Raw genomic sequence first — 14,753 nt, 5'->3', positions numbered from 1 at the left:
TTCAGCACACTGACATTTCTCGTTCCAATTGCCAGGTTTTGTATGCAGTCACCTAGACTGCCTAAGAGCTATTGTCCTTTAAGAAGGATACATTTCACCTGCACGTATGGTCACTGTTTGAAAGTCAGCACCATACCTCAAGACCTGGATATCAAATCATGAAGGTGTTATCTTATACTTGTCAGACAGCACAGACACGCGTGTTAGTCTAGCTAGTGGAGGTGCTGCTAATCATGAAAAAGCGACAACTTATTTTCTCTTTTATCCAAGTATCAAACCGGTCTGGGATTCTTAAGCAAACACAAGGCAGCTGTATTAATATAGGAGCAAAGTGAAGCTAGTCTGCCGCGTAAGTGCACCCAGCATTGTCCTTGCCCTCAGCCGCTGGGAGATATGCTTGCATTAAGTCCCACCCCACCAGTATGCTTACCAGAAAGGTTGTGTGTGCACAATGGGAGAGAGGAAAAGATCAGCAGGAGACAGTTCTGCAAACAGAACTAAAACAACTTTTCAAAGCAACAGGCCAGGGTTTTCCAGCACACATTCGCATTGTGGGGAGAAATAGAAAATATGGATTCAAGCAAAGTCTGGGAAATTCTTGACATTATCACCGAGTTGAAGTTTAACTACATTGCCAATATAACTGCAGTCCAGCTTCATTTGAAATAAAGTGATGTCCCATTGCATGTGAAACTTTCAGATGAAGTCACACAGTATCAAGATACAAAAAACTGAACTGGCCAATAAAAATAGTAATGAGAAGCCAGCCAGTAAAACAGAGATCCAAGAGAACCCATCTCATACCTCGTGTCTTCCAGAACTGCTTCAGTTAATCTAGCCATGAGCCAACATCCTTCTACCACAAAAATAATTAAAGTCTCCGTCAAGAATGCTGGAAAGTCTGACGTCCCAGCCTGAGGGGTGGATGGGAAGAGCTGACATACACCTCTCTGTCAAGCTACCCCCTAAATCCAATCGTATTCTGAAATTCCTAAGCAAGGCAACTACTTCTTTAGGTTTTGCTTAATCTGAAGATGGACAAGAAACTAGTTTGTGGGGAAACTGGACTCTTTTTAGCATGAAAACCAAAAGCAAGGAGTTATGTAGCTGGTCATAACTGAAATGCGTCTGCTAATGATTATAGCTTCCATTTTACTGCCAAAGTATAATTGGAACTGCTTATTTGCTGTACAGCTGGGGGGAGGGGGGCAGGGGGAATCTCTTCCATCCTTTATTAATCTTGTCCTCATCTGACACAACAAAAATGCACCATCAGTCTTTTGCTTACTTTGAAATGGGCCTGAAAGTCACCACAAGAGCCAAAGCTTTTGTGTATAATTGCTTTCTTGATTAACTGGAACAAAGGGCAGAAAACATCAGTCACCATGCATTAAGTTTAGTATTTTCATGGCTTATTTAAAGCCATTTCAGTGACTTGCTTTCTTAAAAGAAACAAAAACCTGGGAAATAATTGCTTTTTTAGGGTTTTTGTGGTGTGGGTTTTTTTATTTTTGTTTTTTAAGGCAGTCACATCCCAAGGAACGTAGCCCACAAGGTAACTATGGGACTCATCGGAAGGCCTCAGTAATATCCTTGTATCTTCTTGGCCCCAGGCAGTTTCTTGCAGCGGTGCTGAGCTGGTGACCTATTTGGCTGATACAGGAAACCCAATCATTAGAAAGTTTATATATTCTAATATGAAAAGCAGATTTTCCTTGGAAACATTTTCTTGAGGCAGGTTTCAGGGTCCTGAAACTGGCAGGGACTGCATAAATAGAGGAGGTAATAAGTAAAGGCTCCAACCAGGGATGCTGTGTAAAATTTTTTCCTTTTCAGCCTGCCATCCTAGGTTCCAAACAGGGTATAGAGTGGAAAGAGAATTTAACTATCTGCCTGAGTAGAAAGTCTCAGCACAGCTGGATTAGACGAGAAAGGAAAGAGGAGGGAATTTGCAGGCAGCTGGAAATTTCAGAATTGAAGTTTTCAGAGGCCTGGTGGAGAGCCTACCATTCAGGAGTACCTGGGCGTGTTGTACAGCAAACTTAAGGTAGCATTGCTTGTGTCTTGGCTTCTCCACACTTACTGATGTGCCCTGCTCCTCTGAGGCTAAATTGCCTTTAAGGACAACCAAGTCTTCAAGACTGTGGTTTCAGTGGTCACATCCCACCCTCTCCCCAGCAGCCAGACTAAAAGGGCAGTCTCAGAAGCCCTGGAGCAGATTTCATGCTCACAGCTGCCAAACATGGAGTCCAGACAGACTTGTTCCCTCTCTTGCTCCTGGGGGGGGTCTTGAGGGTCTTAAGCTCCTTGGATATAGAATCATAGAATTGTTTAGCTTGGAAAAGACCTTTAAGATCAGAGTTCATCTGTTAACCCAGCACGGCCAAGTCCACCACTAAACCATGGCCCTAAGTGCCACATCTACAAATCTTTTAAATACCTCCAGGGATGAAAATTCAACCACTTCCCCAGGCAGCCTGTTCCAATGCTTGACGAGCCCTTCTGTGAAGAAACATTTCCTAATATCCAATCTAAACCTCCCGTGATACAACTTGAGGCTGTTTGCTTTTATCCTGCCACTTGTTATCTGGGAGACTGACCCCCACCTGCCTCCAACCTCCTTTCGGGCAGCTGTAGAGAGCAGTATCTATTATATCTAATCTAAATCTACCCTCTTTCAGTTTAAAACCATTACCCCTTGTCCTCTCACTACATGCCCTTGTACAAAGTCCCTCTCCAGCTTTCTTGCCGGCCTTTTTAGGTACTGGAAGGCTGTTTTAAAGTTCTCCCTGGAGCCTTCTCTTCTACAGGCTGAAGAACCACAGTTCTCTCAGTCTGTCTTCTTAGGAGAGGGACTCCAGCCCTCTCATCATCTTCAAGGCTTCCTATTCACAAGAATAACCCTTCACCCTAGCTTAGAGAAATTTGGGGGTGGGGGACAGCTGTCCCACAAAGACATGACATCAGCTAAATAAAAGGCAAATGAATGCAAAAGAAAGTGGTTGGACTTCAGATGTCTCCATAAAAAAAGAAAAGAAACCCACATAACTGAACTAGCCCTGTCAGAATACCAGTTGCCCAACATTAAGAGAAACAATGGGAATGGGATTAAAAAATGAATGTAAACCACAGACTATAGTCCAATGCATTTCAGAAAACACACTCTAGAGGGATAACTTCAAACAGGAAGGTCAGTTTTATTGTGTCTCTATCTGGAAAGATGTACCTTTAAAACAATTTAAGACCAAACACTACATAAAAGGGATCTGATAGGTAATACTAAAGAGGAGAATGCTTTAGAGGAATCTCTTGTGTCCGTACTACTTGTTAATCACTCTTTTCCCTCTATAGGAGGATGAAGTGAAGCAGCATTGCTAGAAAATAGTAATTAATTTCTCACTACACTGAAAACTTCCATAATGAACCTGAGGGAACAACACAACTAGTTAACTTTAGCAAGGCTTTATGAACGCACTGAAGGTCACTTTAGTATGACATTCAGCTGCTCCCAGCTCAAGTGGGACCCAAATAATACAAGCTGCCATTTAAGTTCCCCATCCCAACAAGCGAAACATCCCTACTACCAGAGCTCCAGTGCAGTCTGGAGGTGTCCCAGGAAAACTTCAGCAGAGTTAGGCATTGCCAAGGGTATAGTGTTACCAGACAGCCATATTTCAAGTGTTCATAATGAGCTTGTCACCAAAAAGTCAGAGCAAGTACACACTGCAATTCAAAGCCGGGCAAAGGAAAACCAAGTGAGGATGTCTATGAAATGCAGAAGGGCTTCCAAGAAAAGATGGAAATGTCACAGCACAATTGACAAGATACTCTCTCCTTGTCACAGAGCTGGAACAAGTATTCCCAGCAGAAAAGCAGGAGCCCACCTCAATCCCTTTGCGTGGTCACAAAGCTGCAGGTATTTCAGAAGTGACACTAGAAAACAATCTCATTTTACACAGTGACAGGATAACTACAAACACCAGAGTATTAACAACCCTGCATTGGTTGCAGCATATAGAATTACCTTCCAAGCTCTTAAACACAGAAACAAACGTCACTTGTTATGTAAGTTACTGAGTGGGGGAGAAGAAAACCATTTAGACATCACAAGGTAGCAGCATGAATATTACAAAACATTCATAATTCAAGCATTTTGTTTTAAGCAGCAACCTCCCAACTTCAGCTGAGATGGTAGTGCGGTGATGCTCAAGCAATAGGCAGGTCTAGAAAAGTCAGTCCCAAATAGCTTACCATTGTACAGGGCAGCCTTGAACTGCAGCTCAGAGGTAACTGCTTCAGAAATGTTGTGGCATACTTCCTTTCTGGGCAAAGTAAATGTACATTAAATTCTTAAAACTCAAATGAGGGCTTCAGCCATACCAACATATCCTTTGCCTGCTGAAAGCTGAACAGAAGCAGCCACCACCTCCCTACCCTTGCAGGGGCACACATTTAAAAATCTAATCTGATTAGGAAAAAGGCAAGAAAAAAAGGGGGTCAGAAAATAGCTTATGAAACAGAATCACCAGAGAGGTCAGGGTAGGCTGTCAAGGGCTGCTTCCAGCTTAGTACAGCTGCTAAAGTCATTAGACAATGTCACCCCACCCTTGGCCTCCCAGGGGCAAGAGTAGAGGAAGGAGGGCTCCTCCTCATCTCCTGCTGACCTGGTTGTTTCTGATGTGAGTGTAAATTCTCTCCATCCATTCAACATTTTGCAAACAGGCCACTGGAAGAGGGAGTGCCTGTTTGCAGGGTTGGTCAGACACTGTATTCCCAGAAAGGGGCTGATCTCCCATGAGAACTTGGCTAGAGCAAGTCATTGCATCCAGTTTCACCTCTTTGTTCTAAGCTTGTCTCAGGTTTCCCCCCGAGCCAGCACACAGCCTGAATTAGTTTAGATGTTCCTGTCCATCCTACCAATCCTCTTTTCCATTGCCTCCTTTAAAACAAGGGACCCTGGCTCTCTCCATAGACAGCAGCTTCCAGACAGTGAAAGTTTAAAATAAAACCCACCCTCTGCAGCCAGACGCGCCAACAGGATCCTTTGCCTATACTGTGGCAAAGCGAGAGACCAACCAACCTTGATCACTACATCCACAGAGCCTGAAGACAAAGACACTGCTGCAGTGAGACAAGCAAGTGCCATTAAGCATTAACAGAGACGTCTCAGACTCTGCCTACACAGAGAAGCCCTTCCCTAGCCCTTGAGCTGCAAGTGTTTGAAAGAGAAAAGCATCATTGCTTTGCCAGTATTCTCCCTGTTTGGAGGCAGGACGCATACAGTGTTTTTTAGGACATTAAACAACTTTCCAGTAACTCCTAGCCAAAATTCCTAATCATCCACCCTGCCTCCTCAGATGGCCCGTGTTCATTTGCCTTAGTACATACACTGGGCAGAAAATTGAGGCAGGACAGGAACTGATTCATAAGTGGATCAAGTATCCTCTGCTGTAGGGCTGGTGACAGTCCCAGAAATGCAGGACACGGGAAGGCAGCACTGTTTAGAATAGGGCACTGGAGTCTACAGACCTTCGTTTTTGAAGAAAGGGTTTGGGGTGGTCCTTCCCTGAACTCAGCCCTGCTTGTCAGTTACGAACACTGGTGCATACAGGAGTAGTTACACGAGCTATCCCAGGTACTTAGTGGTGGCCACTCACCTAAACCTGTCCTCTGGGGTGAAGCCACCAGTGCTAGAGGAGAAGTGTTCGACCTGTGTAAGTGTTTGTTTCTCCTTCTCAAATTCCAGGCACAACTCAAGGACTGATCAAGAGAAGGGGCTGCTGTATGAGGGAGTATTTACATTTTATATCACGACCACAGTCTCTTACAAGGTCTTAAAGGGAACAAACGGAAATGCAGAGAACTGAAGTAGCTTTCTCAGAGCAAACAGCAGAGCAGGGCTGGATGTACAAACCGAAATAAAGTCCTGCATCACATCTGATGGACTACGCTCTCTTGAAATGCTTTGTAAGGAAAAGAGCTTTCCAGGGAAAGCCAGCATGCACAACAGCACCCGAAATAAAGCATAATATTGGAAATTAGGTACACTGTGTCTGGCAGCACATCTGACCACTGGATGCAAAGCTATTGACAATTCAGAAGCAAACACAGTAATTGCATTTGCAATTTGTTGGAGAAGTACATCCACGTTTGAAGCCTAGGAAACGGCTAGTGTGTCACTTACCTGTTGGAATAAACAGAAGTGTACTGTGTTTTGGCCAGCTTTTGCAAGATGATAATACTAATGCTCAGAGACATTTGCTAGCAGTGCACACAGCGTCATGCTCCCCCACATACCAAGCAGGAGATCATGAAGACAACAACATCCTAGAGAAAGCAGTAGAGCAGCAGAAGGCAGATGCAAGACAGGAATAGTGGTCCTTACAGAATTTAAAACAAAAACGTCACCAACACTAAAGAAAGGGGAACAACAAAAAAAAATAAAATCAGTGCTACTTGCAAAACCAGGCATGGTAGAGGGGATATAGCGATAACAGATTGATCCATCAATTGTGAAAAAACATGTTTCTCTGTTTCAACCTGTAAAACTTTAAGGGTGCACCTTTAGCTAAAAGGCAGTAGTTAACCATGGAAGTCATCTTGGCCTGATTTGGTACCAAGTAAAACCACTTATGTAACTTGGAAAACAACACCTTCAAATAAAGGGTGCTATGTTCCCCATGAAGAGGCAGAAGCCTAACTCAAAAAGCCTACAGTCTAAGAAGAGGGAGTTTGCAATAGGGAAGCCAGTGTACCCTCAGAAGTCAAGAGTCCCAAGGGAGCTGTGGCCTGTCTGCATCTCCCTCCTAGATCATGACTGCAGCCAGTGAGCGGCACAAGTGAAATCAAATGGTGTAGCAGAACACATTGCCGAACTTTGAAAACAACACCAGTCTTCTGACACTGTGCAGACAACAAGCAAGTCTCAAGACCCCTAAGCCAGAGCACCCTGATGAGCAGAGATCTTGCTAATGGTGGTACTTCAGTGCCATGTCTCACATCCCAGCTAAGGAGAGAAGAGTAGCTTCCCTTCCCAGAGACCCCTTTGGGTCCCGATAAAGTTATACTAGCCATAATAGCTTTGTTCTACATATTGCTTGTATTATAATATTGGAAATTGGTCTGCAATTATGTAATTGCAAAGGAAATGGCTACAGTTCTGCTCAGCCCAGCTGAAAACACCATACCATGATGCCTCCACTACAGACATGGCTCCCGGAGCCTGCAATGGAAAAGCCTGCAAGCAGAACATCCTGCCTGCAAGCAGAACAGCAGCAGAGCCAGAGGTGCTCGTGAGTATGCTTATACTTCACTGTCTGTCAGGTTTTCCATTGCAAACACTGCTGCCACAGTTTATAGCTTCACCATTTCAAGCCACATCCATGCAAAACTTGGCAGAGAGCTGCTCTGGCCCAGTCCCTCCCCCTTCTACCTTAAAGAAATCTGTGTCGGATTCCCCCTTCTACCCTAAAGAAATCTGTGTTGGATTCCTGCTTTAAAGTCACAACATTTCTTTCCCGCAGCAGAAAGATTTTTAAGTCATTCCACAATGCTTTTTCAGTTAAGGTTTAAAAGAAACCTACATATATGACAGACAAGACTGGACTCAACTATTCACATTGTTATCTTGAAACAGCTCAGAAATGTTTAGATAGTGTTGGACAGTGCAGGTTGGTTATACAGTGCCTTTAAACAAATCACAGCCACTTCTAGCAGGGAACACAGGCCCTGTTGACTACAGCCTGTTCCCAGACACCATCTGTAGAAACTATAAACCTCCACTTTTCTCCCAATGCATCTGTGGCCATTGTTACATGCAGATTTTCCTCTCAGCTAAGGAAAAAAGAAAGAGATAAATATCCATCAGACACATCAGGTACACTGAGGGTCTTCTGCTCATGTAACCAGAATTAAGGTCTGAAGGACAGTTTTTGTTGAGCCAAGATAGGTATTCGCTGCAAAAACCAAGTGCTGACATCTGAGAGCTAGTACATTACTAAATAATTTGTTTTGAAGTACAGCAATCCTCCAGGTTTCTTTCAGACTAGCAAGGTTTGCATCCATGGCAATTGCAGCGACTGTCAGGTTACAGTGACCCATGGGCTTCATAACAGTGATGAAAGATTTTAGAAATTACTCACCACATATGCTACACTGACCTTGCTTTTAAAGTCATAATACTGAACAAAAATTTCAACTTCAAGTGATGTCCAAGTCCTAACTTTTATTGGCACAATAATGAAGACAACATTATCCAACTCCTTCAATGAAAGGGAAAACTAAGCATGAGACAAGGTCCTACCAGACAGGTTTACACATATCTGCCTGCAAGACTCCTTAAATACTATCTCTTATATGGGAAAACTAACACTGAATAATACTACTCAGTAAATGCAACACCCTTAAGATGTCAACATAGCCTGATGATAACCAGATAAGGCTGCAATAAATCAAATGGCAGATTCTCCCCCTCCCCCCCGCTGCCTCTCCTTCTGCCCTATACACTGGCCTTTGAAAACAGGGCTCACCTTCCTTTCAGGGGGGTACGCAATTTGGAGGCAAACACCAGAGAAGACGGTAACTCTAGCTCAGGTCCTAGAAGTGTTCAGAAGAAAACATCAAGCAGAACATGAAACAGGCACCATTGTTTGGAAACTAGTTTTGAGGTTCCTTGTGTAAAAAGCATAGGACCATCTGACCAGTAAAGAGAAGGGCTTTTTTTCCTGTACAAAGCCATGCAACAGAGTCAAGTCAAGGTTTTTCCCACTCCAGCGAACAAAAGAGCCATTTAGGTGTCCCTAGGCTTTAGCAAGCAACCCTGTTCAGGCAAGGTTCTAAAATCAAACAGTCACCTGTGCCTTTTCATACCTAGCTTGCCCAAAGTACAGATAAAACCCCCAAACTAGACCTACAATATGCTACATGCACGTGTACACACAAGGAAGTCTGAGATCCTGGCTCAGCAGCACATCCAATGCACACTGTCCAGTCTGATGGGACTTCTCAGCCACGCAGCTAACCAGCTATCAGCCATACTCCTTCCTTTCCCTGAAGGAACCGGCCCTGCTGCAGGTGACATCTCTAACACCTTACAGCATCTTTGTCTGTCTAGACCAGGAGAAGAATGAGCTTAATTTATACAATCACAGCTATAGTTTTACGACACTTACCAAGTCAACATAACCATACAGGTCAGGCTAATTACTACACATGTGCATAGTCCAACAATCTTATTTTCTTGGAAAGTAAATTGCCATGTTTCCAAAAGCCATAGCCACATCATCTAAGCTTGTTTGCCTACACTAAACAGACACCCACATTCAATCAGTAACTTGTGAGTTTTAGAGGTCAACACTTGAGAAATTTTTGCTAGATTCGTTACATGCCATTCACAGGTTCAGCTATAGCTGAAGAGACAAGAAGTCATAGCATTAAAGTCACTCCTGTGGCATCCCTAACCTGGGACAGAGTGAAAGTGTACGCTTGGAGTCCTGTCCTCTGAAGAACTAAAACATGATTTCTCTGCCAGAACAGTTTAGACAAGCATCCAAGCAAATGATGCTCCCTCCATCACCAATCTCACTTATGGATGTTCTTTTTTAAATATATATTGATATCTTTATTTAATACATATCTCTGTATGTATCTATCTCTCTAAAGGGCAAGATCATAGCATGGAGTTCAGGACTTCAGATCTCCTTCCTTGCTTACATGGGCATGAAGACGTTTGGCTGCTAAGCATCATAACATGGTCTTAGGAACTTCAGTCCAATTTCAAGGATGTTTCCTTAGAAGAGTCATGTTTCTGGACCCACTAATTAGATTCAAACCCTGACACTCTCCATTTATATCTCCACAGACCACGTGTTCAATATAATATGACATGAACTGTGTAAGGCAGAGACGCCACATTAAAAGAAAGCACAAAGGAACTGTAATTTGAAATTCAAACACTTCTTGCATTATTTAACAGCCCAATTTCCTTGGCTCCACAAGCCATTATTCAAGACAGGGATATCATGGATATGAATGTAAGTTGCCACAACAACCGGGCTTGTTCTGACAGCAGTTAACGCCCAGTACTGACAATGAGGAGCCATCAGGCTTGGAAGGGGCAGATGGGCATTTTGGCCTCTGCTAGTTTTGCAAGTGATGCAGTCTGTGCCCAGGAGACAGGCATTTCTGTTCACACTGGCCAGGGCATTTCTACAAACAATCCTTTTGGACACCATGCTACATCACTGGCCAGCAACTGACTGCATCACTTTGAGCCAAACAAGCATTAGGCTTTCATACAGCTGAGAAATCACCACTCCATTAAAAGAAGAAAAAAAGAATAAAATACAATGCATGGTCATCATTGTGGATAACCTGACTCAGAGCTCTGGAAGCTGGATTTGAGTCCCAGATCAGGGTGTCCTGGTTCCCCCAAACTCTGGCATGCCCAGCACACTCCAGAGCCAGCCAGTTGTGAGGGCCCTGCATGTGGAGCTACCACAACGTGAGACTTTGCTTGAACGGCTCCGAATGCCAGCAGCTCCTCTAGATGAGGACACACAAGTCATGAGTGGGCTGGAAACCAGTCCTGGACAACATCTCTGGTTTAATACACAAAGAGTGCTGGAGGGGAGGAGGGGGAACTGCTGAAGACAGGCAGTTATTCAAACCAGCTGCTAACCCGCTCCAACCACTCACACGTACACAGTCTGCTGTGTTCAGCTCGAGTCAAAGCTACCAGGCATCCAAGAGTTAAAGTACACGAAAAGACATCTATACAAACACTTGCCAAAAAAATCTCATTTTCCAAGTGAAGCTGGTTGTTCCACAGATGGCAGAAGGGATTTCGTCTTGCTTTTACATGACAGCCTCTGCCTGCTTGCCTCAAGCTTCCCCAATTAACACTTCTGCAAGAAGTTTTGAAACTGTGCATGACCACGTATTTATCTACGCACATTCTCTCCCCTCCCTACCAAACTCTGGGCCATGGGCTAAGCTGTCAAGCCAAGTTTCATCCCAAGCAATTTTTAAACACTCATCCTATAAATCCTCCAAAAAAGGGAGTTAGTAATGGAAATGCTGACAGAGACTTGAAGAGACAGCAGGGCAACTCTATCAGTCTACTATACATCAGCTTCATTAGCTGCAGATCCTTCTCTCCTTCACCTTCGTTTTCCATTAGCGTACTTTGGCTAATTAACGCACAAAACCTATGAAACATTCTTATGGGAGAAGGCAACATTTGGCCCCCGTCCCAAATCAACACTGAGAAACTTCAACATGCTCAGTACAGTAACTGTACCAGATGGAGCTAACGTACAAGTAGTGACGAGGAAACTGGAGGAAGAGGAACACATGCAAAAATCGGACCATTGGAACAGGGAAAAGGAGCAAACGTGTCTTACCGCTTTCGTTTTTCTCTATGACATCCACGACCTCTCCAGCCTGGAGGCTGATCTCAGAGTTCTCCTGCTTCTCATAGTTGGACACCACCACATATTGCTCCAGGATCATGGGTTCAGAGCTAGCATCAGCACCTGGGGAAGGGAAAAAGCAAGCCGTAAGCCAGCTTCCAGCCATGGCTCCTTGAGAGCGACCTCCGTCCATCCGATTCACAACAGGCCAACTTGTCACCAGAGCCAAGCGAATCAGCAAACAACCTTGGCTCGCAGCATATCCCCAAATGGCTGGCCATATAGAAACAGCCTCCTCTGGCCCACAACCCAGCAGCACAGAGGGACATTGGAGAGAAGAAGAAGAAAAAAGGGGAGGAAAAAAAAAATACGAATAGGAGCTGAAAACAGTGAATTAGTTGCAAAGTTTCATGATGGATTCTGAAAGTAAACCTCTTCCCAACATGGTTTGCATAATCCTTGCTCCCATTCAGAGAGAAAAATCCTGGGCAGAAGCAGCATAAATCCACAGCTGAGCCATCCCCCCAGTAAACCCAAAGAAAAAACAGCTCTCCCCTTGGCGGCTCAGCTCCTTCTCCACTCTAAAGGCTTGTGCTGAAAGTCAAGAGGGGGCTGTAGATGCCAATCATATTCGTCTGCACTGCAGCCCTTAAATAGAAACACATGAGCAGGACTGAAAGAGAGGGAGGTGGGGTGGAGGGAGAGAGGGGAGGGCGGGGAAGAGTGTTTGCTTGAAACACAAGAAGAAGAAAAAAAAGTTATAGCGCCAGATCCTTACTCGAACACGGCCACCCCCCGCCTGCCCCGCAGTTCCGCATTCCCCACGGCGGAGCGGCCGTGAGTGGGACAGGGGCACGGCGCGCTCCGGCTTCCCCCTCTCCATCGCTCTTCGGCGCCTTTTCGGAGCCCTGGGAGCCAACCTCTCCAGTTGTTTGGTTTCTCTCCGTACCGAGGGCTTTCAGCTGTCAGGGCCGTTTATGAATGAGAGCAGGCTCTCACACAAACAGGGGCAAAAAGAGGTGCAAAATAACTGTTCTCCTCCCTTCCCCCACATTCCTGGAGTTTCTTCTTAGGTTTGGTTTGTTGGGGTTTTTTTTTGATTTCTGACTTTTCCACCCCGAAACCGAAATCGTGTGTTTTGGGGTGGAGCTGCAAGGCGGGCACACCACCGCACCAGATGTGGAGGGAGACCTCCTCACGCTGCTGCTTGCTGTGTGAGACACATCTCGGCTCCCTGGTGCAACATAAACAGTGCAGATGGGGGCCTCCGCAGTCTCAAGCCCAGGCACAGACCGCCTGGAAACTGCCTTGAAAAAACACAAGAACCTTTAGGACACCAGGTTTTATTAATTTGCCCTCATTTATACACTCTTCAAAGTGTCTGACCAGAACAAAAAGCACCCACAATCTCTAAGAGCCAACATGCCCCAACACAAAACTATTTTACAGGTTTCCTGAATTACAGCAACGTGTATTAGGGCAGAGCCGTTTGGGCCAAGAGCATTATTACACATTTTACATATCAAGAGGCAGTTCCTGTCTCCCTAGATTAAGATGCAGATGGAAAGGGGAGACAGAAGCAGATGTACGACTTGCTGAAAGTCCCATTTCACGTGATGGGGGCAGAGCCAGGAGCAGACTCCCAGTCTCCTGATTCTCTGATGACAAATTGGCTATAAGAGACGGGAAGGAAGCAGCATGGTCTGAAACTGTCCACCAGACAAGTCAGGGGACTGACAGCCAAGCACAGGATGCTCACTGCCATATTTCCAAACGCAGCATGTTCATATGTGTTTCATATGCGAAGTGATTCTACAGACAAATAATTAGCATCCCTGCCAAGAAAGAGGTGAAGAATGCATCAGCCATTAAAACAGCATCCTGTGAAATGAAAATCCTAGAACAAAAAGCAATTAATTCAACAGTTTCCTTTCAGGAAACGCTATCACAATGCCTCTCTTTGGACCAGATTTAAGAAATCCAGAAAATCAGAAGACTACCTTACTCCCTAAGCGTGCCTGACTTTCCTCGGGTTACGTAAGCTAATTTTCTTTAAAGAGGAGTCATCTCCTCTAGAACTTTGTGTTTAAGAGATTTAGCTTTTCTAGGTAGTTGAACCACAGCCAGTAGCAGGAACAGGGGAAGAAGACCATGAACTGACAACATTGTAATTTGTAATAAAAATTTTCACCACAGCTGTTCATTCCAAATAAGCATCGTGTTTCTGTTTGCGATGAATCAGCTTGACTTGTGTGTTCTGGTTTAAACTAGTGCTAACTGGGTTACCTAGGGTGGGATACAGTGCTTTCCCCTCTTTCACACTGCTTCCCACACAGTCCCTTCTTCAGCTCAGAATGGGGCAGCATGATCATCCTCCTGCAACCTATTTATGCAAGTAAAACCTACAACCCCTACTTCGTTTTAGTCTTAAGATAAATACCAGTTCTCTAAACCAGAACAAAAGGTGTCATGGCCTTACGTTTATGAATGAGCAGCAGCAAAGAATTCATTGTGTGAAAATGCAAAAGGAGGGACCGAACAGTGGCAGAGGGAGCAGGGGACATGTAGGAGGCTACTTGCTAGCCTTCTTTCCTCTAATCTCCTGGACAGTTTTCATGGGAGTAGATTGAGACAAAACCCAAAACCACAGCACTGGCTTGGTGGCAGGAGTGGTGCTCATGTCACGCACATGTCCCTGCTAAGAGCAAGGGGAGGACCAGGCTTGGAGTGCAGGCTGGCAAGCGCCCCGCTGCCAGCCACCAAGGGCAAGCCAGGGACTGTGTGCTCAGTGAGCACCCTTGCCAGGAAACCCTGAGAAGCAGCACTTCAAATCCACCTCTGCAACTCTGGCTCTAAAAAAAAGTGGCTTTAGAACCCACCTTGTCAGGTATCTTGTGTCTGCACTCACATCTCCAAAACCCAGTAGGACTTCATGATGCTGTTTACTCTGTCCTGCCTTGGATAAAGTGCTCACTGCAGGAGGATTTATTTGTCACTACAGTGGCTGGGGCAACATACACGATCAAGAGACTGTTCAAAGAAGCTTGAGTTTTACAGGGTTCTTATTAAGAAAAAAAAAAAAAAAAGTGATAAATTCCTTGGTCAAAGAAGTAACCCAGGTCAAACAAGCTTGTTCATTTACAGCTATAGCAGATCATACCTAGATGATACCCCCAACCCCTACCCACCTTTGGAGGGGTGGGGTCCCCACAGCTGCCAGACTGATGCTTGCCCAGAATTAGGTACTGCACAGTGGGAAAGACTTCAGTAACAGTAAAGAAAGAAGGAAAGGAGGAAGGAAGACAGAGACACAGCTCCTCCCAGTAATCAAAAGCCTTAAAC

General features: G+C 44.8%; 1 protein-coding gene across 2 annotated transcripts in view; it reads right to left on the bottom strand.

Moving 5' to 3' along the window:
• Positions 1 to 14,753, bottom strand: part of SH3PXD2A (SH3 and PX domains 2A) — a 272,059-nt gene that overhangs the window by 64,036 nt on the left and 193,270 nt on the right. For both annotated transcript variants that reach the window (XM_055720441.1, XM_055720440.1), the window contains exon 7: positions 11,403 to 11,534. In XM_055720441.1, the coding sequence (XP_055576416.1) occupies positions 11,403 to 11,534 (132 nt within the window). The remainder of the gene's footprint in view (positions 1 to 11,402; positions 11,535 to 14,753) is intronic.

Source organism: Falco cherrug, chromosome 9 (genome assembly GCF_023634085.1).
Source record: "Falco cherrug isolate bFalChe1 chromosome 9, bFalChe1.pri, whole genome shotgun sequence".
NCBI lineage: Eukaryota > Metazoa > Chordata > Aves > Falconiformes > Falconidae > Falco > Falco cherrug.
Note: the sequence above shows the minus strand (reverse complement) of the source record. Positions and strands in the feature narration are given on the sequence as shown.